Here is a 26,261-nt window from a genome sequence, read left to right on the forward strand (position 1 = left end):
TATGAAGCAAGCCATGTTCCAGAAGAAGAGGAAGAAGAATCAAATTTTGTCAGAAATCTTCAAAGGGGTTCTGGAAGGTTCAGAGGTAAGCTACCTTTCAAATGCTTTGCTTGTGGGAGGAGTAGGTCATTATGCTGCCAAATGTCCTTATAAGGAATAAAGGAAAAGAACCTGCTAGATGGAACAAGAAACAAAGTGCAAATAAGAAAAGCTACTACACCCATGAAGATAGTGATGGCTTATCAAACAGTGATGAAGATGAACAAGGTAATAAATATAAGCTGTTAATGGCATTTGAAGATGATGATTATGAGGATGTTGTTGATGTGGATAATCTCTTTAATGAATTCACTAGACTCCAAGAGAGGCATAGAAGAAAAGAATGTGATCATTGATACTTTGCAATTTCAAATTGATGAAAGGAAAACATCTTGAAAAACTAGAAGGTGAAATTGTTGGTCTCAGAAAAGAAATTGAGAAAACAAAAAGCTATTAATCTTAAATTTGTCAAAGGATCTGAAACTTTGGATGAGATTATCAGTGTGCAGCGGTCTCCTCTAAACAAGACAGGTTTGGGCTATAATGGAGAAACCTCTCAAGCATCCACCTCAAAAAGTTATCTTGATGCAGCAAGAAGAAATGAGCGGAAGAACAATGAAGATAATCAGGTAAAGCAGGGACGAATTACAAACAGAAACTATCAGGGACAATCCTCCTTAAGGATGAACAAAAGCTACAACCAACCACAGGTAAAATCTTCTCAGTTTGGCTCAAGTAATAGATGAAAATAGAAAATTACAATCAGTGTGGCTGGTTGATTCAATAACCGCAGAAGCTTCTTCAATGGACAATGCTTTTCTTGCCACAACTTTGGTCACAGAGCAGCCCAATGTGTTGCATTATAAAACAATCATGACTAGGGAAGCTCAAAAACAAAGAAGTATGACAGGGATTACAAAAAGGACCTATAACAATTTTCGGGTTGCTTGAAAATGAAGTTGAATGTTCTATTTGCATTAATTTTGGTCTCATAAAGACTCTGAATGCAGGAGCAGGTTTCAGGAGGTAAAAGGAACAAGCCACGAGCACCCAAAACATGGAGAATAAAGGAACCTCAAACAGAAAGATGTGGGATAGCATTTTATGCAGAAGGACAGGAAAATCTATGGTACATTGACAGTGGATGTTCGAAACATATGACAGGTGATAAAGAAAAACTTGAATCTTATTCTACTTTAGAAAAGGGAAAGAAAGTTTCTTTTGGATTGATACTCCTGCAACTATAAAGGAAAAGGTATTGCTCCTTTGAAAGAAAGGTCAAGGCTGGAAATGTCTTATATGTTGATGGATTGAAGCATAATCTTCTAAGTGTCAGCCAATGTGTGATCAAAAAACCGAGGTTATTTTTAGATCGAATGGATGTCTTGTTCGTGATCTTGATACAGGAAAAACAGTTCTCAAGGGCAAAAGAACTCCAAATAATCTGTACATATTTGAAGAAGGACAACAACAATGCTATCTTAGCAAGGTGAAGTGCACTGGTTATGGCATCGAAGGTTGGGACATCTAAGTTTCTCACAATTAAGGGAAAGCATGCAAATATCAGGCAGTTCGCGATCTTCCAGATATCAAAATTCCAGACAAACATCCAATATGCAATCTTGTCAGTTTGGAAAGCAAACCAGAGAACTAACTTTCCAGAGAAGGAAGGATCAGCTAGCTTGCCTCTTGAGCTAGGTCCATACAGATGTATGTATGGTCATTTAGGAAAAGGACACCTCGAGGAGAAGAATATCTGATATTATTCATTGATGATTTCTCAAGGTTTGTTTGGTTAGGGCTTATGAAGCACAAGATGAGCATTCGAAAAATTCAAATCCTTCATAAGCATTGCTGAAATGAATCTGGACACAAAATTAAGTGTCTCAGATCTGACAGGGTGGGGAGTTCACATCAAATGAATTTTTCGATTTCTGCGATGAACATGGGATAAGAAGAGAATTCTCTTCAGCTAGAACTCCTCAGCAAAATGGGGTTGTGGAAAGAATGAACAGAACTATCCAACAAATGGCTCGTGCTATGCTCGATGAATCAGTACTCCTGCAACCTTCTGGGGTGAAGCTGCACATGCTGCTGTTATTATTCTTAACAAAACATAATGTCCGAGTAAACAGCACTCAAACACCTCATGAGCTTTGGAGTGGTAAAACTCCTTCCGTGAAGCACTTCAAAATCTTTGGAGCAAATGTTATATCAAGTTACTGATGAGCAACTTGGCAAACTTGAACCTAGAGCAGAGATGATGGGCTTTCTTCTTGGTTATTCTCCAAATAGCCAAGCATACAAGTGCTACAATAAATGACTTGGCAGAATTGTTGACAGTATTGATATAGTGGTTGATGAGAAGGGATATATTCTAGGCAAGTTCATCATGAAGACATTGAAGAAGATGAGGTTACTCTCAAAGGCGAAATAATGAAGAAGAAGAACCTCAAGAAGAAAGAAGAATCTCAAGAAGAACCAGAGGAGCAGACAAGAACGGAAGAGAAGACTCCATCCAGATATGTTCAAAAGAATCATCCAGAAACTCAGATTGTGGGGCAGAAAGAAGCAGGAGTACAAACAAGAAGGACACTTGCAGAAGCTTCAAGCTACTTGGCATTACTCTCCTCCACTGAACCACAAAATGTGAAAGAGGCATGCAAAGATGAAGGTTGGGTCAAAGCAATGGATGAAGAACTTGAGCAAATCGAAAAGAACAACACTTGGGAATTAGTTCTAGACCAAAAGATAAGAATGTAATAGGAACAAAATGGGTCTTCAAGAATAAATTAAATGAAAATGGAGAAGAAGTATTTAGAAACAAGGCCAGACTTGTTTGTAAAGGGTATGCACAGCAAGAAGGAATAGATTTTGAAGAGACCTTTGCTCCTGTGGCAAGACTTGAGGCCATCCGAATGTTCCTTGCTCTCTCAAGCTTTCAAAACTTCAAGGTATTTCAAATGGACGTGAAATCAGCCTTCCTGAATGGAGACTTAGAAGAGGAAGTATATATTGAGCAGCCAGATGGTTTCATTCTTGGGAATGATCCAACCTTGTATGCAGATTGAAAAAGGCACTCTATGGACTCAAACAAGCTCCAAGGGCTTGGTACTATCGGTTGGACAAATATCTTCACCAACAAGGCTTTTCAAAAGGATCAGCAGATAGCAATCTCTATATAAAAGTTGAAAATAACAAATTGCTAATTCTTGTTGTCTATGTAGATGATATTATTTTTGGCAGCAATGAAGAAACTATGAGTCAGAACTTTGCCTTGGTTATGCAGAAAGAATTCGAAATGTCACTTCTTGGAGAATTGACATATTTTCTTGGATTGCAAATCCAACAAAATGAAGGAGGTATCTTATTGTCTCAAACCAAATACCTCAAGCAGATCTTGAAGAAGTATGGCATGGAAGAGTCAAAGCCAGTATGTACACCCATGGTTACAGGATGCAGCCTCAGTTGCAAATGATGAATCAGCAGCAGTTCACCAACCCACTTATAGATCCATGATTGGGAGTTTGCTTTATTTGACAGGTACTCGACCAGATATTACACATGCAGTAGGAATGGTTGGAAGATTTCAAGCCAACCCAAAGGAAACTCATCTTCAGGCAGTCAAAAGAATCTTCAAATCTTCAAGGGACCCAAAACTATGGCTTATGGTATCCTAGAAATACAGATCTCACTCTTCATGCTTACACAGATGCAGATTGGGCTGGAAGTGTGGATGATAGGAAAAGCACAAGTGGAGGTGCTTTCTTCATGGGTTCCAGATTAGTATCTTGGTTCAGCAAGAAACAAAGTTCGATTGCCTTATCTACAGCTGAAGCAGAATATGTGGCTGCAGCATCTTGTTGCACACAACTTCTTTGGATGATGCAGACCTTGCAGGACTTTCAAATCACTTGCACTCCACCTGTCTCTATCTTATGTGATAATACAAGTGCAATCAGCATTTCAAAGAATCCAGTCATGCACTCAAAGACCAAGCACATACCAATCAAGTACCATTTTCTTCGAGAACAAGTGCTTGAGCAGAAGGTCAAGTTGGAGTATGTGCCTTCTAAGGAGCAAGTTGCTGATATTCTCACAAAACCACTGCCCAGGGAAACTTTTGAATATCTCAGACAAAAGCTGGGAGTAGTTGATGCTTCATCCTGTTGTTGAAGTTTGTTCTACAGAAAAGTTGGTATACGCAGGTTACGGAAGGGATATGCGCGTATACACGCGGTTTCATGATGGGTAAGTCGCGTATATGTTGGACGCTTGTTGCAGAAAGTATATCCGCGTACATACGCTGTTTTATACAGGAAAAATCGCGTATATGAAGTTCTGAACAGCAAGGGAAAACTCTGGAGTTCTGAACAGCAATGGGAATGTCAGAATTCTTCAGGCACAGTTTCAGGGAGTGCAACAGGCACAGGTTCAAGGGGAGCAGCTTAAAAGTCTCATAAAGCATTGTTGGCATTCAGATGTTTTGGTTGTTGGTTTCAGGAGAAGGAGCTCAGAAAGAAATCCTGGTTGCTGATCTAACAAGATGTTTATCAGATGCTGCTGGTGCCTTTCCTAAGTCTTGGTCTAGATCTGTTGTCTCTATGTCATCTCTCTTGTCATATTTCTTTTTATGGTGTCAAGGTCATGTAACGGCCTATGTTGGTTTCCCCACTATGCCTGGGATGAATGCTGTAATATAATTGGTTGTTTCTGATATGTCCCCTCTTGGTAGGGAGTATGGATGTATGTATTGAGTCTTTTGGTGATAGGACGGTCCCTTATGGTGTATAAGTCTTGGTTCTTGTTGAAGAACATCTTTTGCAGATCTGGCCTACTGTCAGGGGGAGCACGAGTCAGCACAGCCAAGCAGAGGTATCAGCATGTCCTCAGGGGAAGCACAGCCCTTTGCCCTTGATGTCAAAGGGGGAGAGTGACTTGGTGTGGTGGTTGCCATCAAGTCCAAAGGGGGAGATTGTTGGCATTATGATTCAAGTGTTGTCCTTGATGGCAACTCACTCAGAGGTTGGTACAGGTGCTCAGAGGTTGGTACAGGTGATGGCAACTTAATCAGAAGACAGATCTCAGTACAGCATGCCAAGGAAGCTAATACACGCCGTTTCGTTAAGCCCAAGTCGCGTGTACACGCTAGTTCGATTCAGAAAAAGCGCGTGTATGTGGAAAGGTTCCTTTGGTCCATGGTGGTTAGTCCTTGGAAGTTGTGCCTATGATTTCGGACCATTATGTCTCGACGGGCGTGTCGATCCCTAGTTTTAAAGTTGATGGTATTGTGTTACTATGGTTTTGGCTCTTGGTATTGAGAAAGGCCTAAGGCTATATAAGGAGAAGAAGATCATTAGGCAATATCATCTTTCGACAAGGCTTGAATATCTAAGAGAGAAAGAGATCTGATATGCAGGGTTCGGGTTGCTTGATATGAGCTAAGGAGAAATCACATCGGCGGATGGAAGACTAGATCTAAGGACAAATCGGGATCTAATGGTTTGAAATGCTCTATTATGATATGGTTGATTATGCGTATTTCTAGATCTGCATACTGTCGCAATATTATGTTCTGGATCTAACTGATGTCTGGTACAGCTGCAAGTTGAGAGAATCTATTTTTAGATCTGTACGCAGGTTGGCTTAAGTAAAAACGCGTGTACACACGGGTTTCGCTCATTGAAGTAGCGTATATCTCTTAAAGCTTATTTTGGGTTTTGCAGTTGGATCTGACTGTTATTGCAGAGTTCTGTAGACTGCTCTGGGTTCTGGTATCTGGTGATTGACAGGGTTCAGTGGTTCAGTGATTCAAAGTTTGATAATTCTAGTATTGGTTGTTTTATGCTTCATGATCTGTTATGAAAGTTGAATGAATTGGGTTCTACAGATTGAATGATGTGCTTCAGGAATATCCAGTCTGAAAATGTATGAAAGGAGGTACCTGAAGGAAAGAAGATTGTAGGTCAGCACCTACGTACTAGTATCTTGGCTAGTACAAGAGCAAAGGGGGTTGGAGCTCCCTTCCAAGGAAGTTTGGAGAACGAGAGAAGGTTGTAGCCTTCTGCAGGTTGTAGCCTGCGTACTGGTATAGGGCTGCACCAGTACAAAATATTGTAAACTGAAGTTTCTTATTAAAGAAAGATAGAGACAACTTGCAGCAGGTGGTTTTCACCCACATTGGGTTTCCACCTTATATCTTGGTGTTCATGTGTGATCTGTTCTGTTATACTGCACCTGTTTACTGTTAATGTGGTGAATAATGTCCTGAAGAACTTAACTGAAGAATAAGCTAACTAAATTATGAGTTTTCTTCTTATACGCTGTTTTATTTAATCACAGTAGCGTGTACACGCTGGTTCACCTAACTGAAGTAGCGTATATGTTTCTAAGCATTGAAAAAGTTTGATTGATCTGATAATACTGATTCACCCCCCCTCTCAGTATTATTTCCAACAATTGGTATCAGAGCAGGTCCTTCAGAGAAGCTTGATCGCTTGAAGGTAGATCATTCATCATGAGCAACTACGAGAAAGAAGCATCAATCAGGCCACCGATTTTTGATGGGACAAATTTCAATTATTGGAAGGTAAGAGTTACTGCATATCTTCAATCTCTTGGTACAGAAGTTTGGAACATTGTAGAAACAGGCTATGCTTTTCCTTCAGCTACTCCTACAGATCCAGCTGAGAAAAAAGTATGAAACAAATGCAAAAGCAGTCAGTACTCTATTAGGAAGTATATCTCAAACAGAATTCATGAAGGTCATGCACTTCAAATCAGCAAAAGAAATATGGGACAAAATGATCACTAGCTATGAAGGAGATGAACAGGTAAAGCAAGCTAAACTTCAAACTCTCAGGATTCAATATGAGACTCTCAAGATGTATAATGATGAAAGTGTGGCTAATTATTTTCTTCGGGTAGATGAGATTGTTAATTGTATGAAAAATTTGGGTGAAGAAATAAGAGAAACTATAGTAGTTCAAAAGATTCTAAGATCATTATCCCCCAAGTTTGAATCTAAAGTATCTGCAATAGAAGAAAAAGAAAATCTCCGTGTTCTCACTATGTCTCAGCTACATGGAATTCTAACCGCTTATGAAATGAGAAAGGGAGGTCCATCTGACAGAAGGGAAGCTGCTTTTAAGGCATCAGGAAAAGAAGATTACTATGAAGCAAGCCATGTTCCAGAAGAAGAGGAAGAAGAATCAAATTTTGTCAGAAATCTTCAAAGGGGTTCTGGAAGGTTCAGAGGTAAGCTACCTTTCAAATGCTTTGCTTGTGGAAGAGTAGGTCATTATGCTGCAAAATGTCCTTATAAGGATAAAGGAAAAGAACCTGCTAGATGGAACAAGAAACAAAGTGCAAATAAGAAAAGCTACTACACCCATGAAGATAGTGATGGCTTATCAAACAGTGATGAAGATGAACAAGGTAATAAATATAAGCTGTTAATGGCATTTGAAGATGATGATTATGAGGATGCTGTAGATGTGGATAATCTCTATAATGAAATCACTAGACTCAAGAGAGGCATAGAAGAAAAGAATGTGATCATTGATACTTTGCAATTTCAAATTGATGAAAAGGAAAAACATCTTGAAAAACTAGAAGGTGAAATTGTTGGTCTCAGAAAAGAAATTGAGAAAACAAAAGCTATTAATCTTAAATTTGTCAAAGGATCTGAAACTTTGGATGAGATTATCAGTGTGCAGCGGTCTCCTCTAAACAAGACAGGTTTGGGCTATAATGGAGAAACCTCTCAAGCATCCACCTCAAAAAGTTATCTTGATGCAGCAAGAAGAAATGAGCGGAAGAACAATGAAGATAATCAGGTAAAGCAGGGACGAATTACAAACAGAAACTATCAGGGACAATCCTCCTTAAGGATGAACAAAAGCTACAACCAACCACAGGTAAAATCTTCTCAGTTTGGCTCAAGAATAGATGAAAATAGAAATTACAATCAGTTGGCTGGTAGATTCAATAACCGCAGAAGCTTCTTCAATGGACAATGCTTTTCTTGCCACAACTTTGGTCACAGAGCAGCTCAATGTGTTGCATATAAAACAATCATGACTAGGGAAGCTCAAAAACAAAGAAGTATGACAGGGATTACAAAAAGGACCTATAACAACTTTTCGGTTCTTGAAAATGAAGTTGAATGTTCTATTTGCAATAATTTTGGTCATAAAGACTCTGAATGCAGGAGCAGGTTTCAGGAGAAAAAGGAACAAGCCACAAGCACCAAAACATGGAGAATAAAGGAACCTCAAACAGAAAGATGTGGGATAGCATTTTATGCAGAAGGACAGGAAAATCTATGGTACATTGACAGTGGATGTTCGAAACATATGACAGGTGATAAAGAAAAACTTGAATCTTATTCTACTTTAGAAAAGGGAAAGAAAGTTTCTTTTGGAAATGATACTCCTGCAACTATAAAAGGAAAAGGTATTGCTCCTTTGAAAGAAAAGGTCAAGGCTGGAAATGTTTTGTATGTTGATGGATTGAAGCATAATCTTCTAAGTGTCAGCCAATGTGTGATCAAAAAACCGAGGTTATTTTTAGATCGAATGGATGTCTTGTTCGTGATCTTGATACAGGTAAAACAGTTCTCAAGGGCAAAAGAACTCCAAATAATCTGTACATATTTGAAGAAGGACAACAACAATGCTATCTTAGCAAGGATGAAGAGCACTGGTTATGGCATCGAAGGTTGGGACATCTAAGTTTCTCACAAATAAGGAAAGCATGCAAATATCAGGCAGTTCGCGATCTTCCAGATATCAAAATTCCAGACAACACCATATGCAAATCTTGTCAGTTTGGAAAGCAAACCAGAACTAACTTTCCAGAGAAGGAAGGATCAGCTAGCTTGCCTCTTGAGCTAGTCCATACAGATGTATGTGGTCCATTTAGGAAAAGGACACCTCGAGGAGAAGAATATCTGATATTATTCATTGATGATTTCTCAAGGTTTGTTTGGTTAGGGCTTATGAAGCACAAAGATGAAGCATTCGAAAAATTCAAATCCTTCAAAGCATTGGCTGAAAATGAATCAGGACACAAAATTAAGTGCCTCAGATCTGACAGAGGTGGGGAGTTCACATCAAATGAATTTTTCGATTTCTGCGATGAACATGGGATAAGAAGAGAATTCTCTACAGCTAGAACTCCTCAGCAAAATGGGGTTGTGGAAAGAATGAACAGAACTATCCAACAAATGGCTCGTGCTATGCTCGATGAATCAGGTACTCCTGCAACCTTCTGGGGTGAAGCTGCACATGCTGCTGTTATTATTCTTAACAAAACAAATGTCCGAGTAAACAGCACTCAAACACCTCATGAGCTTTGGAGTGGTAAAACTCCTTCCGTGAAGCACTTCAAAATCTTTGGGAGCAAATGTTATATTAAGAATACTGATGAGCAACTTGGCAAACTTGAACCTAGAGCAGATGAGGGCATTCTTCTTGGTTATTCTCCACATAGCAAAGCATACAAGTGCTACAATAAAAGACTTGGCAGAATTGTTGACAGTATTGATATAGTGGTTGATGAGAAGGGATATATTCCTAGGCAAGTTCATCATGAAGACATTGAAGAAGATGAAGGTTACTCTCAAAGGCGAAATGATGAAGAAGAAGAACCTCAAGAAGAAGAAGAATCTCAAGAAGAACCAGAGGAGCAGACAAGAATAGAAGAGAAGACTCCATCCAGATATGTTCAAAAGAATCATCCAGAAACTCAGATTGTGGGGCAGAAAGAAGCAGGAGTACAAACAAGAAGGACACTTGCAGAAGCTTCAAGCTACTTGGCATTACTCTCCTCCACTGAACCACAAAATGTGAAAGAGGCATGCAAAGATGAATGTTGGGTCAAAGCAATGGATGAAGAACTTGAGCAAATCGAAAAGAACAACACTTGGGAATTAGTTCCTAGACCAAAAGATAAGAATGTAATAGGAACAAAATGGGTCTTCAAGAATAAATTAAATGAAAATGGAGAAGTAATTAGAAACAAGGCCAGACTTGTTTGTAAAGGGTATGCACAGCAAGAAGGAATAGATTTTGAAGAGACCTTTGCTCCTGTGGCAAGACTTGAGGCCATCCGAATGTTCCTTGCTCTCTCAAGCTTTCAAAACTTCAAGGTATTTCAAATGGACGTGAAATCAGCCTTCCTGAATGGAGACTTAGAAGAAGAAGTATATATTGAGCAGCCAGATGGTTTCATTCTTGGGAATGATCCAAACCTTGTATGCAGATTGAAAAAGGCACTCTATGGACTCAAACAAGCTCCAAGGGCTTGGTACTATCGGTTGGACAAATATCTTCACCAACAAGGCTTTTCAAAAGGATCAGCAGATAGCAATCTCTATATAAAAGTTGAAAATAACAAATTGCTAATTCTTTTGTTTATGTAGATGATATTATTTTTGGCAGCAATGAAGAGACTATGAGTCAAAACTTTGCCTTGGTTATGCAGAAAGAATTCGAAATGTCACTTCTTGGAGAATTGACATATTTTCTTGGATTGCAAATCCAACAAAATGAAGGAGGTATCTTCTTGTCTCAAACCAAATACCTCAAGCAGATCTTGAAGAAGTATGGCATGGAAGAGTCAAAGCCAGTATGTACACCCATGGTTACAGGATGCAGCCTCAGTGCAAATGATGAATCAGCAGCAGTTCACCAACCCACTTATAGATCCATGATTGGGAGTTTGCTTTATTTGACAGGTACTCGACCAGATATTACACATGCAGTAGGAATGGTTGGAAGATTTCAAGCCAACCCAAAGGAAACTCATCTTCAGGCAGTCAAAAGAATCTTCAAATATCTTCAAGGGACCCAAAACTATGGCTTATGGTATCCTAGAAATACAGATCTCACTCTTCATGCTTACACAGATGCAGATTGGGCTGGAAGTGTGGATGATAGGAAAAGCACAAGTGGAGGTGCTTTCTTCATGGGTTCCAGATTAGTATCTTGGTTCAGCAAGAAACAAAGTTCGATTGCCTTATCTACAGCTGAAGCAGAATATGTGGCTGCAGCATCTTGTTGCACACAACTTCTTTGGATGATGCAGACCTTGCAGGACTTTCAAATCACTTGCACTCCACCTGTCTCTATCTTATGTGATAATACAAGTGCAATCAGCATTTCAAAGAATCCAGTCATGCACTCAAAGACCAAGCACATACCAATCAAGTACCATTTTCTTCGGGAACAAGTGCTTGAGCAGAAGGTCAAGTTGGAGTATGTTCCTTCTAAGGAGCAAGTTGCTGATATTCTCACAAAACCACTGCCCAGGGAAACTTTTGAATATCTCAGACAAAAGCTGGGAGTAGTTGATGCTTCATCCTGTTGTTGAAGTTTGTTTGTTCTACAGAAAAGTTGGTATACGCAGGTTACGGAAGGGATATGCGCGTATACACGCGGTTTCATGATGGGTAAGTCGCGTGTATGTTGGACGCTTGTTGCAGAAAGTATATCCGCGTACATACGCTGTTTTATACAGGAAAAATCGCGTATATGAAGTTCTGAACAGCAAGGGAAAACTCTGGAGTTCTGAACAGCAATGGGAATGTCAGAATTCTTCAGGCACAGTTTCAGGGAGTGCAACAGGCACAGGTTCAGGGGGAGCAGCTTAAAAGTCTCATAAAGCATTGTTGGCATTCAGATGTTTTGGTTGTTGGTTTCAGGAGAAGGAGCTCAGAAAGAAATCCTGGTTGCTGATCTAACAAGATGTTTATCAGATGCTGCTGGTGCCTTTCCTAAGTCTTGGTCTAGATCTGTTGTCTCTATGTCATCTCTCTTGTCATATTTCTTTTATGGTGTCAAGGTCATGTAACGGCCTATGTTGGTTTCCCCACTATGCCTGGGATGAATGCTGTAATATAATTGGTTGTTTCTGATATGTCCCCTCTTGGTAGGGAGTATGGATGTATGTATTGAGTCTTTTGGTGATAGGACAGTCCCTTATGGTGTATAAGTCTTGGTTCTTGTTGAAGAACATCTTTTGCAGATCTGGCCTACTGTCAGGGGGAGCACGAGTCAGCACAGCCAAGCAGAGGTATCAGCATGTCCTCAGGGGAAGCACAGCCCTTTGCCCTTGATGTCAAAGGGGGAGAGTGACTTGGTGTGGTGGTTGCCATCAAGTCCAAAGGGGGAGATTGTTGGCATTATGATTCAAGTGTTGTCCTTGATGGCAACTCACTCAGAGGTTGGTACAGGTGCTCAGAGGTTGGTACAGGTGATGGCAACTTAATCAGAAGACAGATCTCAGTACAGCATGCCAAGGAAGCTCATACACGCCGTTTCGTTAAGCCCAAGTCGCGTGTACACGCTAGTTCGATTCAGAAAAAGCGCGTGTATGTGGAAAGGTTCCTTTGGTCCATGGTGGTTAGTCCTTGGAAGTTGTGCCTATGATTTCGGACCATTATGTCTCGACGGGCGTGTCGATCCCTAGTTTTAAAGTTGATGGTATTGTGTTACTATGGTTTTGGCTCTTGGTATTGAGAAAGGCCTAAGGCTATATAAGGAGAAGAAGATCATTAGGCAATATCATCTTTCGACAAGGCTTGAATATCTAAGAGAGAAAGAGATCTGATATGCAGGGTTCGGGTTGCTTGATCTGAGCTAAGGAGAATCACATCGGTTGATGGAAGACTAGATCTAAGGACAAATCGGGATCTAATGGTTTGAAATGCTCTATTATGATATGGTTGATTATGCGTATTTCTAGATCTGCATACTGTCGCAATGTTATGTTCTGGATCTAACTGATGTCTGGTACAGCTGCAAGTTGAGAGAATTTATTTTTAGATCTGTACGCAGGTTGGCTTAAGTAAAAACGCGTGTATACGCGGGTTTCGCTCATTGAAGTAGCGTATATCTTTGAAGCTTATTTTGGGTTTTGCAGTTGGATCTGACTGTTATTGCAGAGTTCTGTAGTCTGCTCTGTGTTCTGGTATCTGGTGATTGACAGGGTTCAGTGGTTCAGTGATTCAAAGTTTGATAATTCTAGTATTGGTTGTTTTATGCTTCATGATCTGTTGTGAAAGTTGAATGAATTGGGTTCTACAGATTGTAATGTTGTGCTTCAGGAATATCCAGTCTGAAAATGTATGAAAGGTGGTACCTGAAAGAAAGAAGATTGTAGGTCAGCACCTACGTACTAGTATCTTGGCTAGTACAAGAGCAAAGGGGGTTGGAGCTCCCTTCCAAGGAAGTTTGGAGAACGAGAGAAGGTTGTAGCCTTCTGCAGGTTGTAGCCTGCGTACTGGTATAAGGCTGCACCAGTACAAAAGATTGTAAACTGAAGTTTCTTATTAAAGAAAGATAGAGACAACTTGCAGCAGGTGGTTTTCACCCACATTGGGTTTCCACCTTATATCTTGGTGTTCATGTGTGTGGCTTTTGATCTGTTCTGTTATACTGCACCTGTTTACTGTTAATGTGGTGAATAATGTCCTGATGAACTTAACTGAAGAATAAGCTAACTAAATTATGAGTTTTCTTCTTATACGCTGTTTTACTTAGTCACAGTAGCGTGTACACGCTGGTTCATCTAACTGAAGTAGCGTATATGTTTCTGAGCATTGAAAAGTTTGATTGATCTGATAATACTGATTCACCCCCCCTCTCAGTATTATTTCCAACAATTGGTATCAGAGCAGGTCCTTCAGAGAAGCTTGATCGCTTGAAGGTAGATCATTCATCATGAGCAACTACGAGAAAGAAGCATCAATCAGGCCACCGATTTTTGATGGGACAAATTTCAATTATTGGAAGGTAAGAGTTACTGCATATCTTCAATCTCTTGGTACAGAAGTTTGGAACATTGTAGAAACAGGCTATGCTTTTCCTTCAGCTACTCCTACAGATCCAGCTGAGAAAAAGAAGTATGAAACAAATGCAAAAGCAGTCAGTACTCTATTAGGAAGTATATCTCAAACAGAATTCATGAAGGTCATGCACTTCAAATCAGCAAAAGAAATATGGGACAAAATGATCACTAGCTATGAAGGAGATGAACAGGTAAAGCAAGCTAAACTTCAAACTCTCAGGATTCAATATGAGACTCTCAAGATGTATAATGATGAAAGTGTGGCTAATTATTTTCTTCGGGTAGATGAGATTGTTAATTGTATGAAAAATTTGGGTGAAGAAATAAGAGAAACTATAGTAGTTCAAAAGATTCTAAGATCATTATCCCCCAAGTTTGAATCTAAAGTATCTGCAATAGAAGAAAAAGAAAATCTCCGTGTTCTCACTATGTCTCAGCTACATGGAATTCTAACCGCTTATGAAATGAGAAAGGGAGGTCCATCTGACAGAAGGGAAGCTGCTTTTAAGGCATCAGGAAAAGAAGATTACTATGAAGCAAGCCATGTTCCAGAAGAAGAGGAAGAAGAATCAAATTTTGTCAGAAATCTTCAAAGGGGTTCTGGAAGGTTCAGAGGTAAGCTACCTTTCAAATGCTTTGCTTGTGGGAGAGTAGGTCATTATGCTGCAAAATGTCCTTATAAGGATAAAGGAAAAGAACCTGCTAGATGGAACAAGAAACAAAGTGCAAATAAGAAAAGCTACTACACCCATGAAGATAGTGATGGCTTATCAAACAGTGATGAAGATGAACAAGGTAATAAATATAAGCTGTTAATGGCATTTGAAGATGATGATTATGAGGATGCTGTAGATGTGGATAATCTCTATAATGAAATCACTAGACTCAAGAGAGGCATAGAAGAAAAGAATGTGATCATTGATACTTTGCAATTTCAAATTGATGAAAAGGAAAAACATCTTGAAAAACTAGAAGGTGAAATTGTTGGTCTCAGAAAAGAAATTGAGAAAACAAAAGCTATTAATCTTAAATTTGTCAAAGGATCTGAAACTTTGGATGAGATTATCAGTGTGCAGCGGTCTCCTCTAAACAAGACAGGTTTGGGCTATAATGGAGAAACCTCTCAAGCATCCACCTCAAAAAGTTATCTTGATGCAGCAAGAAGAAATGAGCGGAAGAACAATGAAGATAATCAGGTAAAGCAGGGACGAATTACAAACAGAAACTATCAGGGACAATCCTCCTTAAGGATGAACAAAAGCTACAACCAACCACAGGTAAAATCTTCTCAGTTTGGCTCAAGAATAGATGAAAATAGAAATTACAATCAGTTGGCTGGTAGATTCAATAACCGCAGAAGCTTCTTCAATGGACAATGCTTTTCTTGCCACAACTTTGGTCACAAAGCAGCTCAATGTGTTGCATATAAAACAATCATGACTAGGGAAGCTCAAAAACAAAGAAGTATGACAGGGATTACAAAAGGACCTATAACAACTTTTCGGTTCTTGAAAATGAAGTTGAATGTTCTATTTGCAATAATTTTGGTCATAAAGACTCTGAATGCAGGAGCAGGTTTCAGGAGAAAAAGGAACAAGCCACAAGCACCAAAACATGGAGAATAAAGGAACCTCAAACAGAAAGATGTGGGATAGCATTTTATGCAGAAGGACAGGAAAATCTATGGTACATTGACAGTGGATGTTCGAAACATATGACAGGTGATAAAGAAAAACTTGAATCTTATTCTACTTTAGAAAAGGGAAAGAAAGTTTCTTTTGGAAATGATACTCCTGCAACTATAAAAGGAAAAGGTATTGCTCCTTTGAAAGAAAAGGTCAAGGCTGGAAATGTTTTGTATGTTGATGGATTGAAGCATAATCTTCTAAGTGTCAGCCAGATGTGTGATCAAAAAACCGAGGTTATTTTTAGATCGAATGGATGTCTTGTTCGTGATCTTGATACAGGTAAAACAGTTCTCAAGGGCAAAAGAACTCCAAATAATCTGTACATATTTGAAGAAGGACAACAACAATGCTATCTTAGCAAGGATGAAGAGCACTGGTTATGGCATCGAAGGTTGGGACATCTAAGCTTCTCACAAATAAGGAAAGCATGCAAATATCAGGCAGTTCGCGATCTTCCAGATATCAAAATTCCAGACAACACCATATGCAAATCTTGTCAGTTTGGAAAGCAAACCAGAACTAACTTTCCAGAGAAGGAAGGATCAGCTAGCTTGCCTCTTGAGCTAGTCCATACAGATGTATGTGGTCCATTTAGGAAAAGGACACCTCGAGGAGAAGAATATCTGATATTATTCATTGATGATTTCTCAAGGTTTGTTTGGTTAGGGCTTATGAAGCACAAAGATGAAGCATTCGAAAAATTCAAATCCTTCAAAGCATTGGCTGAAAATGAATCAGGACACAAAATTAAGTGCCTCAGATCTGACAGAGGTGGGGAGTTCACATCAAATGAATTTTTCGATTTCTGCGATGAACATGGGATAAGAAGAGAATTCTCTACAGCTAGAACTCCTCAGCAAAATGGGGTTGTGGAAAGAATGAACAGAACTATCCAACAAATGGCTCGTGCTATGCTCGATGAATCAGGTACTCCTGCAACCTTCTGGGGTGAAGCTGCACATGCTGCTGTTATTATTCTTAACAAAACAAATGTCCGAGTAAACAGCACTCAAACACCTCATGAGCTTTGGAGTGGTAAAACTCCTTCCGTGAAGCACTTCAAAATCTTTGGGAGCAAATGTTATATTAAGAATACTGATGAGCAACTTGGCAAACTTGAACCTAGAGCAGATGAGGGCATTCTTCTTGGTTATTCTCCACATAGCAAAGCATACAAGTGCTACAATAAAAGACTTGGCAGAATTGTTGACAGTATTGATATAGTGGTTGATGAGAAGGGATATATTCCTAGGCAAGTTCATCATGAAGACATTGAAGAAGATGAAGGTTACTCTCAAAGGCGAAATGATGAAGAAGAAGAACCTCAAGAAGAAGAAGAATCTCAAGAAGAACCAGAGGAGCAGACAAGAATAGAAGAGAAGACTCCATCCAGATATGTTCAAAAGAATCATCCAGAAACTCAGATTGTGGGGCAGAAAGAAGCAGGAGTACAAACAAGAAGGACACTTGCAGAAGCTTCAAGCTACTTGGCATTACTCTCCTCCATTGAACCACAAAATGTGAAAGAGGCATGCAAAGATGAATGTTGGGTCAAAGCAATGGATGAAGAACTTGAGCAAATCGAAAAGAACAACACTTGGGAATTAGTTCCTAGACCAAAAGATAAGAATGTAATAGGAACAAAATGGGTCTTCAAGAATAAATTAAATGAAAATGGAGAAGTAATTAGAAACAAGGCCAGACTTGTTTGTAAAGGGTATGCACAGCAAGAAGGAATAGATTTTGAAGAGACCTTTGCTCCTGTGGCAAGACTAGAGGCCATCCGAATGTTCCTTGCTCTCTCAAGCTTTCAAAACTTCAAGGTATTTCAAATGGACGTGAAATCAGCCTTCCTGAATGGAGACTTAGAAGAAGAAGTATATATTGAGCAGCCAGATGGTTTCATTCTTGGGAATGATCCAAACCTTGTATGCAGATTGAAAAAGGCACTCTATGGACTCAAACAAGCTCCAAGGGCTTGGTACTATCGGTTGGACAAATATCTTCACCAACAAGGCTTTTCAAAAGGATCAGCAGATAGCAATCTCTATATAAAAGTTGAAAATAACAAATTGCTAATTCTTGTTGTTTATGTAGATGATATTATTTTTGGCAGCAATGAAGAAACTATGAGTCAAAACTTTGCCTTGGTTATGCAGAAAGAATTCGAAATGTCACTTCTTGGAGAATTGACATATTTTCTTGGATTGCAAATCCAACAAAATGAAGGAGGTATCTTCTTGTCTCAAACCAAATACCTCAAGCAGATCTTGAAGAAGTATGGCATGGAAGAGTCAAAGCCAGTATGTACACCCATGGTTACAGGATGCAGCCTCAGTGCAAATGATGAATCAGCAGCAGTTCACCAACCCACTTATAGATCCATGATTGGGAGTTTGCTTTATTTGACAGGTACTCGACCAGATATTACACATGCAGTAGGAATGGTTGGAAGATTTCAAGCCAACCCAAAGGAAACTCATCTTCAGGCAGTCAAAAGAATCTTCAAATATCTTCAAGGGACCCAAAACTATGGCTTATGGTATCCTAGAAATACAGATCTCACTCTTCATGCTTACACAGATGCAGATTGGGCTGGAAGTGTGGATGATAGGAAAAGCACAAGTGGAGGTGCTTTCTTCATGGGTTCCAGATTAGTATCTTGGTTCAGCAAGAAACAAAGTTCGATTGCCTTATCTACAGCTGAAGCAGAATATGTGGCTGCAGCATCTTGTTGCACACAACTTCTTTGGATGATGCAGACCTTGCAGGACTTTCAAATCACTTGCACTCCACCTGTCTCTATCTTATGTGATAATACAAGTGCAATCAGCATTTCAAAGAATCCAGTCATGCACTCAAAGACCAAGCACATACCAATCAAGTACCATTTTCTTCGGGAACAAGTGCTTGAGCAGAAGGTCAAGTTGGAGTATGTTCCTTCTAAGGAGCAAGTTGCTGATATTCTCACAAAACCACTGCCCAGGGAAACTTTTGAATATCTCAGACAAAAGCTGGGAGTAGTTGATGCTTCATCCTGTTGTTGAAGTTTGTTTGTTCTACAGAAAAGTTGGTATACGCAGGTTACGGAAGGGATATGCGCGTATACACGCGGTTTCATGATGGGTAAGTCGCGTATATGTTGGACGCTTGTTGCAGAAAGTATATCCGCGTACATACGCTGTTTTATACAGGAAAAATCGCGTATATGAAGTTCTGAACAGCAAGGGAAAACTCTGGAGTTCTGAACAGCAATGGGAATGTCAGAATTCTTCAGGCACAGTTTCAGGGAGTGCAACAGGCACAGGTTCAGGGGGAGCAGCTTAAAAGTCTCATAAAGCATTGTTGGCATTCAGATGTTTTGGTTGTTGGTTTCAGGAGAAGGAGCTCAGAAAGAAATCCTGGTTGCTGATCTAACAAGATGTTTATCAGATGCTGCTGGTGCCTTTCCTAAGTCTTGGTCTAGATATGTTGTCTCTATGTCATCTCTCTTGTCATATTTCTTTTATGGTGTCAAGGTCATGTAACGGCCTATGTTGGTTTCCCCACTATGCCTGGGATGAATGCTGTAATATAATTGGTTGTTTCTGATATGTCCCCTCTTGGTAGGGAGTATGGATGTATGTATTGAGTCTTTTGGTGATAGGACGGTCCCTTATGGTGTATAAGTCTTGGTTCTTGTTGAAGAACATCTTTTGCAGATCTGGCCTACTGTCAGGGGGAGCACGAGTCAGCACAGCCAAGCAGAGGTATCAGCATGTCCTCAGGGGAAGCACAGCCCTTTGCCCTTGATGTCAAAGGGGGAGAGTGACTTGGTGTGGTGGTTGCCATCAAGTCCAAAGGGGGAGATTGTTGGCATTATGATTCAAGTGTTGTCCTTGATGGCAACTCTCTCAGAGGTTGGTACAGGTGCTCAGAGGTTGGTACAGGTGATGGCAACTTAATCAGAAGACAGATCTCAGTACAGCATGCCAAGGAAGCTAATACACGCCGTTTCGTTAAGCCCAAGTCGCGTGTACACGCTAGTTCGATTCAGAAAAAGCGCGTGTATGTGGAAAGGTTCCTTTGGTCCATGGTGGTTAGTCCTTGGAAGTTGTGCCTATGATTTCGGACCATTATGTCTCGACGGGCGTGTCGATCCCTAGTTTTAAAGTTGATGGTATTGTGTTACTATGGTTTTGGCTCTTGGTATTGAGAAAGGCCTAAGGCTATATAAGGAGAAGAAGATCATTAGGCAATATCATCTTTCGACAAGGCTTGAATATCTAAGAGAGAAAGAGATCTGATATGCAAGGTTCGGGTTGCTTGATATGAGCTAAGGAGAAATCACATCGGCGGATGGAAGACTAGATCTAAGGACAAATCGGGATCTAATGGTTTGAAATGCTCTATTATGATATGGTTGATTATGCGTATTTCTAGATCTGCATACTGTCGCAATATTATGTTCTGGATCTAACTGATGTCTAGTACAGCTGCAAGTTGAGAGAATCTATTTTTAGATCTGTACGCAGGTTGGCTTAAGTAAAAACGCGTGTACACGCGGGTTTCGCTCATTGAAGTAGCGTATATCTCTTAAAGCTTATTTTGGGTTTTGCAGTTGGATCTGACTGTTATTTCAGAGTTCTGTAGACTGCTCTGGGTTCTGGTATCTGGTGATTGACAGGGTTCAGTGGTTCAGTGATTCAAAGTTTGATAATTCTAGTATTGGTTGTTTTATACTTCATGGATCTGTTATGAAAGTTGAATGAATTGGGTTCTACAGATTGAATGATGTGCTTCAGGAATATCCAGTCTGAAAATGTATGAAAGGTGGTACCTGAAAGAAAGAAGATTGTAGGCCAGCACCTACGTACTAGTATCTTGGCTAGTACAAGAGCAAAGGGGGTTGGAGCTCCCTTCCAAGGAAGTTTGGAGAACGAGAGAAGGTTGTAGCCTTCTGCAGGTTGTAGCCTGCGTACTGGTACAAGGCTGCACCAGTACAAAATATTGTAAACTGAAGTTTCTTATTAAAGAAAGATAGAGACAACTTGCAGCAGGTGGTTTTCACCCACATTGGGTTTCCACCTTATATCTTGGTGTTCATGTGTGTGGGTTTTGATCTGTTCTGTTATACTGCACCTGCTTACTGTTAATGTGGTGAATAATGTCCTGATGAACTTAACTGAAGAATAAGCTAACTAAATTATGAGTTTTCTTCTTATACGCTGTTTTACTTAATCACAGTAGCGTGTACACGCTGGCTCATCTAACTGAAGTAGCGTATATGTTTCTGAGCATTGAAAAGTTTGATTGATCTGATAATACTGATTGACCCCCCCCTCTCAGTATTATTTCCAACAATAAACCACTAGCTCCAGTAGTGGAACATTGGAGGCACTCCTTGCTCCTCAAAGAACTAGCTTATCCCACTAGTTCTTTGCTTATACAATGAGGGTGTTTATATAAATAAGGGGTGATGATTCCTCTTGGTGACTCTTTGACTAACCTCACAAATTTTCAACTTCCTATCACTTTTCAACTTACATGACTCTCCATATTCATGTGTATCCTTTGGACTTCCACTTTACAATACATTTTGAATTTAATATACATGGTCCACAATAATGATGTGGCATATTACAACTCATGACACATCATGACATCAGACTGCTGACATGGACTACTTGATAACATGCCAATTTCAAGACTCTAATGCTATTGTGTCTTTGATGTATTCTTCAGAACCCATTTTCTTCCAGCTCCTCATGGCCTGGTGATAGGAAACCTTGATGATATTAAGTCTTGCGTTTTGGTCGCAAGTTGGTCTGCCTTTGCTTGGCTTTCATAGATGGCCTTGCATGTCCAGTGTCAAAGATGTATTTGTGCATGCTTCCCTTCTACATCTCCTCCCTCGTCATCCTGTCATGGTGTGAAAAAGTACCTACATCTAAAATTCAATCATGACAAGATGATATCAATCTGAAAAACTCTAGTCTAAGATGGAGAATTTGGATCCATAAAATGGGCCAAACAAGGTGATAGGTCGGGATAGAGGGCCCAATGGCTGCACAATTGTGAAGTTCAAGTGGAAAAGGGTCAGGCTTGATCACTAAAACTTCTGAGCGTGTAGCTTAGGCCAGAACAAGGGAAAAATTATTGCAGTCGAGACTGAGGCAAGTGGGACTAGGAAACTATGAAACCATGCAGTTCATAGGCTCAGGGTGAGAGCTTGATACTTGTGTTTGCATAGTGCGCAATTCAAGCTGGGATGGGAGGAATAATTTCCTAGTCCTAAATGCTGAGACAGGGTCTTGAGCATAGGAACTACGCAATGAACAGTTTGAGAGGCAAGGACTACGCATTTTGTAGTTCCAAGAAGGAATTTCACACTGTGAGGTATGGAATTGCATAGTCCATAGTCTATGCAAGTCAAATCAAGTCAAGTTGTTGGTCAGAAAGCCTCTTCGGGGGTGGTTAAGTGTCGGACTAGTGAGACTAGTGTGTGAGGTGATAAAGTTTCGACTTTGATCTCACACATAGAATACTTGACAACACAAAAAATATATCACCCATGACACATAAAAGATGCATCTACCTTCGTGTGAAATTCTTATGACCAGTTACGACAATTGTGACATTTAACACACACTTTGTGATGAATGACACTTGTATGAAAATGCTCAAAACTTTGTGGATGAGTGCGGAAAATGTTTGAATGATTAGAACAACTTAGAGACAGAAGGATAAACCCTCAAAACCATCTCAAAAAGCTTCTACACATTGCGTGACAACCAATCATGTGAAAAGACAACATTGTACCAACTTGCAATGGGGAGAAAAAAAAACTTCAAGAAAGTACATCAAATGAGCTTTTGTGTTTGTAATAACAATGTGCAAGATAATGTGAAAATCCAAAAAACAAAGGTTCGAAACGTTGCTTGTTCGATAACGTGGTCGGAGATCATGCGCACAACTTTTACGAGACCAGAGTTAGAATCTTAAACAGTTATACGAGACCAGAGTTAGAATCATAAACAGTTATATTAGGGAAACGTACCTTTTAGGGTTTAACTTAGGGAAACCTACTTTTTAGGGTTCAACATACTGTATGTGTCTATTCAAGCATCGAAAATGAATTGTCAATTCACGGTTCCAAAATTGTTGTCGATGGATCATGAAGCTTATTGATTTTTATATGAAGTGTCATCATTACATAAAATCTAGGTCAAACTCAACAGAAATTACAACTTGACATAGGCTTAAAGCGGCCTTTGTCAATTCGGATAGAATAATACTATTTTCGGATACCAGGACTTAATGTGGCATGATATCATTGCCGGGCTCGTCATCGTCTTCTGTTTTCGTGTCCATCGCTTTGCCCCAAAGTGTAGCATAAAGACCCACGACAATCAAAATTGCGCCCACCACACTACACGGTTTTGATCATCAAAATAAAGCATAAAAAACTGTGTTATACACTAGCGTTTCTTCAGGATTTTCATAACCAAAATCAAAAGATTCATGAAAGCATATCATACATGAGGGTAAAAACTGTGTTATACACCCGGGCTTCTTCAAGATTCTCATAACCAAAATCAAAAGACTCATGAAAGCATATAGTTTCTATTTTACAAAATCAGAGGACGCGTATAATGCGAGGTAATTTGAAGCATTCTCTGACTTTTCCAAATATATGAAATGGAAAACTTTCCAAAAAGTGCACTTAAAGAAAGAATAAGTATATTAATTAGCTAAATAACCTAGAAAAAATAATGACTATATAAATTATTTACCTACCTCCCCACACGAAGATACACATGAAGAATGACGAGTTCCAAAATTGCCGTCTACTGGATTGAAAATTGCCACGAATACAGGCCCCTTTTTACTTGCACACCAAATTTGCAAAAACATCGCTAGTCCAGAACATATTATCCCCTGGAACATTCAATATATTAAACAATCGATTAAAATGGTGGATTTCTCAACGATCAAAATTCAGTTTTTACAGTCGAAGTACGATGTCGTTAAAGCTTTCTATTCCAATAGAATTTTTGCTCAAAATTAAGATGCTGACAGCGTATAGAACGCTCAAAAGCTCAATATTCCATCCTACAGCCCAGAAATTTGATTTCTTATGCTCGCAGATTACAGCAATTAGCGCAGATTCTGCTGCTCCAATAAGACTTGTGAGAGCTGTTAGTGATAATTGAGCCGGATACCTCTTCAGAACAGGTGCCTATATTCAATTTCACCCACTATATAATCAACCGACCAAGAGTTATAATTAGAACAATATAATAAATTGGAAATATAATGAGGATGATAAATATCACCTGAAAAGTAATACAAGTAGACCAAACCAGGACGGCCCCGAAGACCAAGATGGAGCCCAGAATGATATTATGCATAGAACTGGAGGCAACTTGATTGCTTTTTACACCAAATGATAAAAATTTAAGAGCGGGACCTTTGTATAATGTCATCACCATGGCACCACCGACACACATAACTATGTCAACAATTTTTGCTTGCCCTCTAACACTTCTGATATTAACATTCTCCAGTCTAGCAAAAACCCTAAGTTGAATGAGAATCACGAATAGATTGCTATTCCAACATTAACTATTGCAGTACAATCTATACTCAGAACAAAAGATAATTTGGCTGCCTGAAATGTGCGACCGTTCCTGAAAAAATGGTTCAAATGACCTAGTAATAACTATATAACAACTTTTTTTTAAACTAAAGAAATTGTGAGGGAGCAGCTTATCAGGGATAGTGATTGAACAGGTTATCAGGCATATATAGTCCTGGTCAGTATTAGACCACAAGATTTGTTAAGACTAAATCTCCCGCCTAACCATTAAAACACATCTTGAAGAGTAAGTATATAACAACTTGTACCTTAGGAATGTGGCCATTGTAAATGTCAAAACCGGAACTAGATTAAATGCTGCTGCAGCAAAGGTGGAAGAAGTGTAGTATAATCCTGCAATGTAGGCATTCTGAGTGATCGCGATTCTGCAACCACAGATCGATAAAATTTATTTTACATTAAATGACTAAAAAATCCATTCAACAATATCAACGAACATACAAGGAAAAACTAATATACGTAGCAAATTCTTACCCACTTCCGATCAGGAAAGTTTGAAATGAGATGGGCCAAGTCAAATATGGCCGTTCTTTTCTGCAGTGGCAGATGGTCGACTAATTAACACTGAAACAGACGAGTGTCTGTCTGTGCTTGCGAGTCTATTTTTCAAATTTGTAGATTTAAATATACGAGTGCTTACCTTTCCAAGAGGTAAGCGAATGGAGCAATTGCAAATGTTGCCACAATCTGTCTGTACGTCACAAAAACAAAGGGATTCATTCCATGTATTAAGACAATCCTAGCGATGATTAACATGCCCGCAAATGCTACCTGGACTATAATCTGAGAAAGATGGGGCTTGAATTTCTCATTTCCCTTATAATAGCATTATAATAGCAATGCCGATCAACCTATTGGGAGCGTAAATGCTTTACTTCTTTTCTCGTCCCTGCTCATTTGCTTGGGTCATATAGGACACTATGACAATGATCAGTGCCCAGTCGTATTAACCGGAATAAATTATTGATAGAATAAGAACAAGGTCGGTCGTCGCACTAATTTTTAAGATTCCAGCGATAAAAGAAATATACACAATGGTCTCGATTATTGTGAACAGCCTTACACACAAAAGAAGTTAACGTGGCCTATTGTTTCGTTTGTTATTTTTTTTTTTGGAATAGTTTTTTAATTGGAATTATACTTTCGAGTTATTGAGATTAAATATAGATTGGGTTTCGTGGGTTTTGGATCATTGAAATGAGAAGAGTTTTTCATTTTCCTGAGTGGCTATTTTTGGTTGATTTTGTTGGAACTAAATACTGTAGCTTTAAGTTATTCAGTGTTCTATAAATCAAGTTAGTGTAATTTATATGTTTTAAGTATTTTTAAAGGGTTCAATCTCTTTTAACATTTCAAAAGATTGTTTGAATGATGGAACATTGCAATTTTTTTAAGGATAGTGGTTTTAGAATTCTATATTTTTACATTAAAAATATAATTTAAATAGCAAAACATTATAATTTCATTAAAAATTATTATCCTTTAATTTGCATAAAAAAAAAAAAAACACTTTCATTAAACTATATCCCAAACATAAAAATTTGATACACATTACACCCTCTGACATATCATTTTAAAACATATTCACTTTTCTATTCAAATTTGATGGTAAATCTAATTGAAAGTAGCTTTTACTTATGCTTAAAAAATAGTCTCTTTTTAAATAGCTTAATTTCAATTTTATTTCTTTATAATAAAAAGTGTATAGCTTTACATATTTGATTTTGTGATGTTTGAGGGTGTTATGATATCTATAGTAGTCTTATGACAACTATAGCATCTCTAATCTTCCAAAAATCTCTCATAAAAGTATGAAATATAAACCACATTTTTATGAACTATAAACCACAAAAGCTGTTGTGCTCTTACTCATATAGAAACCATGTTTTAAAACAAAGGTTTACCATTAAAATAAACACTGTGAACCTTCCATGAAGGATGAAGGAAGTGAGTCTAGTCTTATAAGTGATAGTAAGTAGTATATAAAACCTAAGAAGCAAAATAGTAGAGAAGTCATGAGCTAGGTAGAAGGAGTAGTG

The 26,261-nt window shown here is 39.0% G+C and overlaps 1 protein-coding gene across 1 annotated transcript in view; it reads right to left on the reverse strand.

Annotated features, from left to right (window-relative positions):
* LOC149201834 (WAT1-related protein At3g18200-like) overlaps positions 1-24,978 on the reverse strand; it is a 43,039-nt gene extending 18,061 nt beyond the window's left edge. The window contains exons 1-6 of the mRNA XM_089401381.1: positions 24,863-24,978; positions 24,697-24,756; positions 24,471-24,587; positions 23,900-24,173; positions 23,641-23,802; positions 23,361-23,501 (exon numbers count right to left, since the gene is read on the reverse strand). Of these exons, the coding sequence (XP_089257507.1) occupies positions 23,361-23,501; positions 23,641-23,802; positions 23,900-24,173; positions 24,471-24,587; positions 24,697-24,756; positions 24,863-24,978 (870 nt within the window). The remainder of the gene's footprint in view (positions 1-23,360; positions 23,502-23,640; positions 23,803-23,899; positions 24,174-24,470; positions 24,588-24,696; positions 24,757-24,862) is intronic.
* Between the last annotated feature and the right edge of the window lie 1,283 nt (positions 24,979-26,261).

The sequence above is a fragment of the Pinus tabuliformis genome, chromosome 2_1, assembly GCF_031772625.1.
Source record: "Pinus tabuliformis cultivar Carrire ecotype Pingquan chromosome 2_1, CPIR1, whole genome shotgun sequence".
Classification (NCBI taxonomy): domain Eukaryota; kingdom Viridiplantae; phylum Streptophyta; class Pinopsida; order Pinales; family Pinaceae; genus Pinus; species Pinus tabuliformis.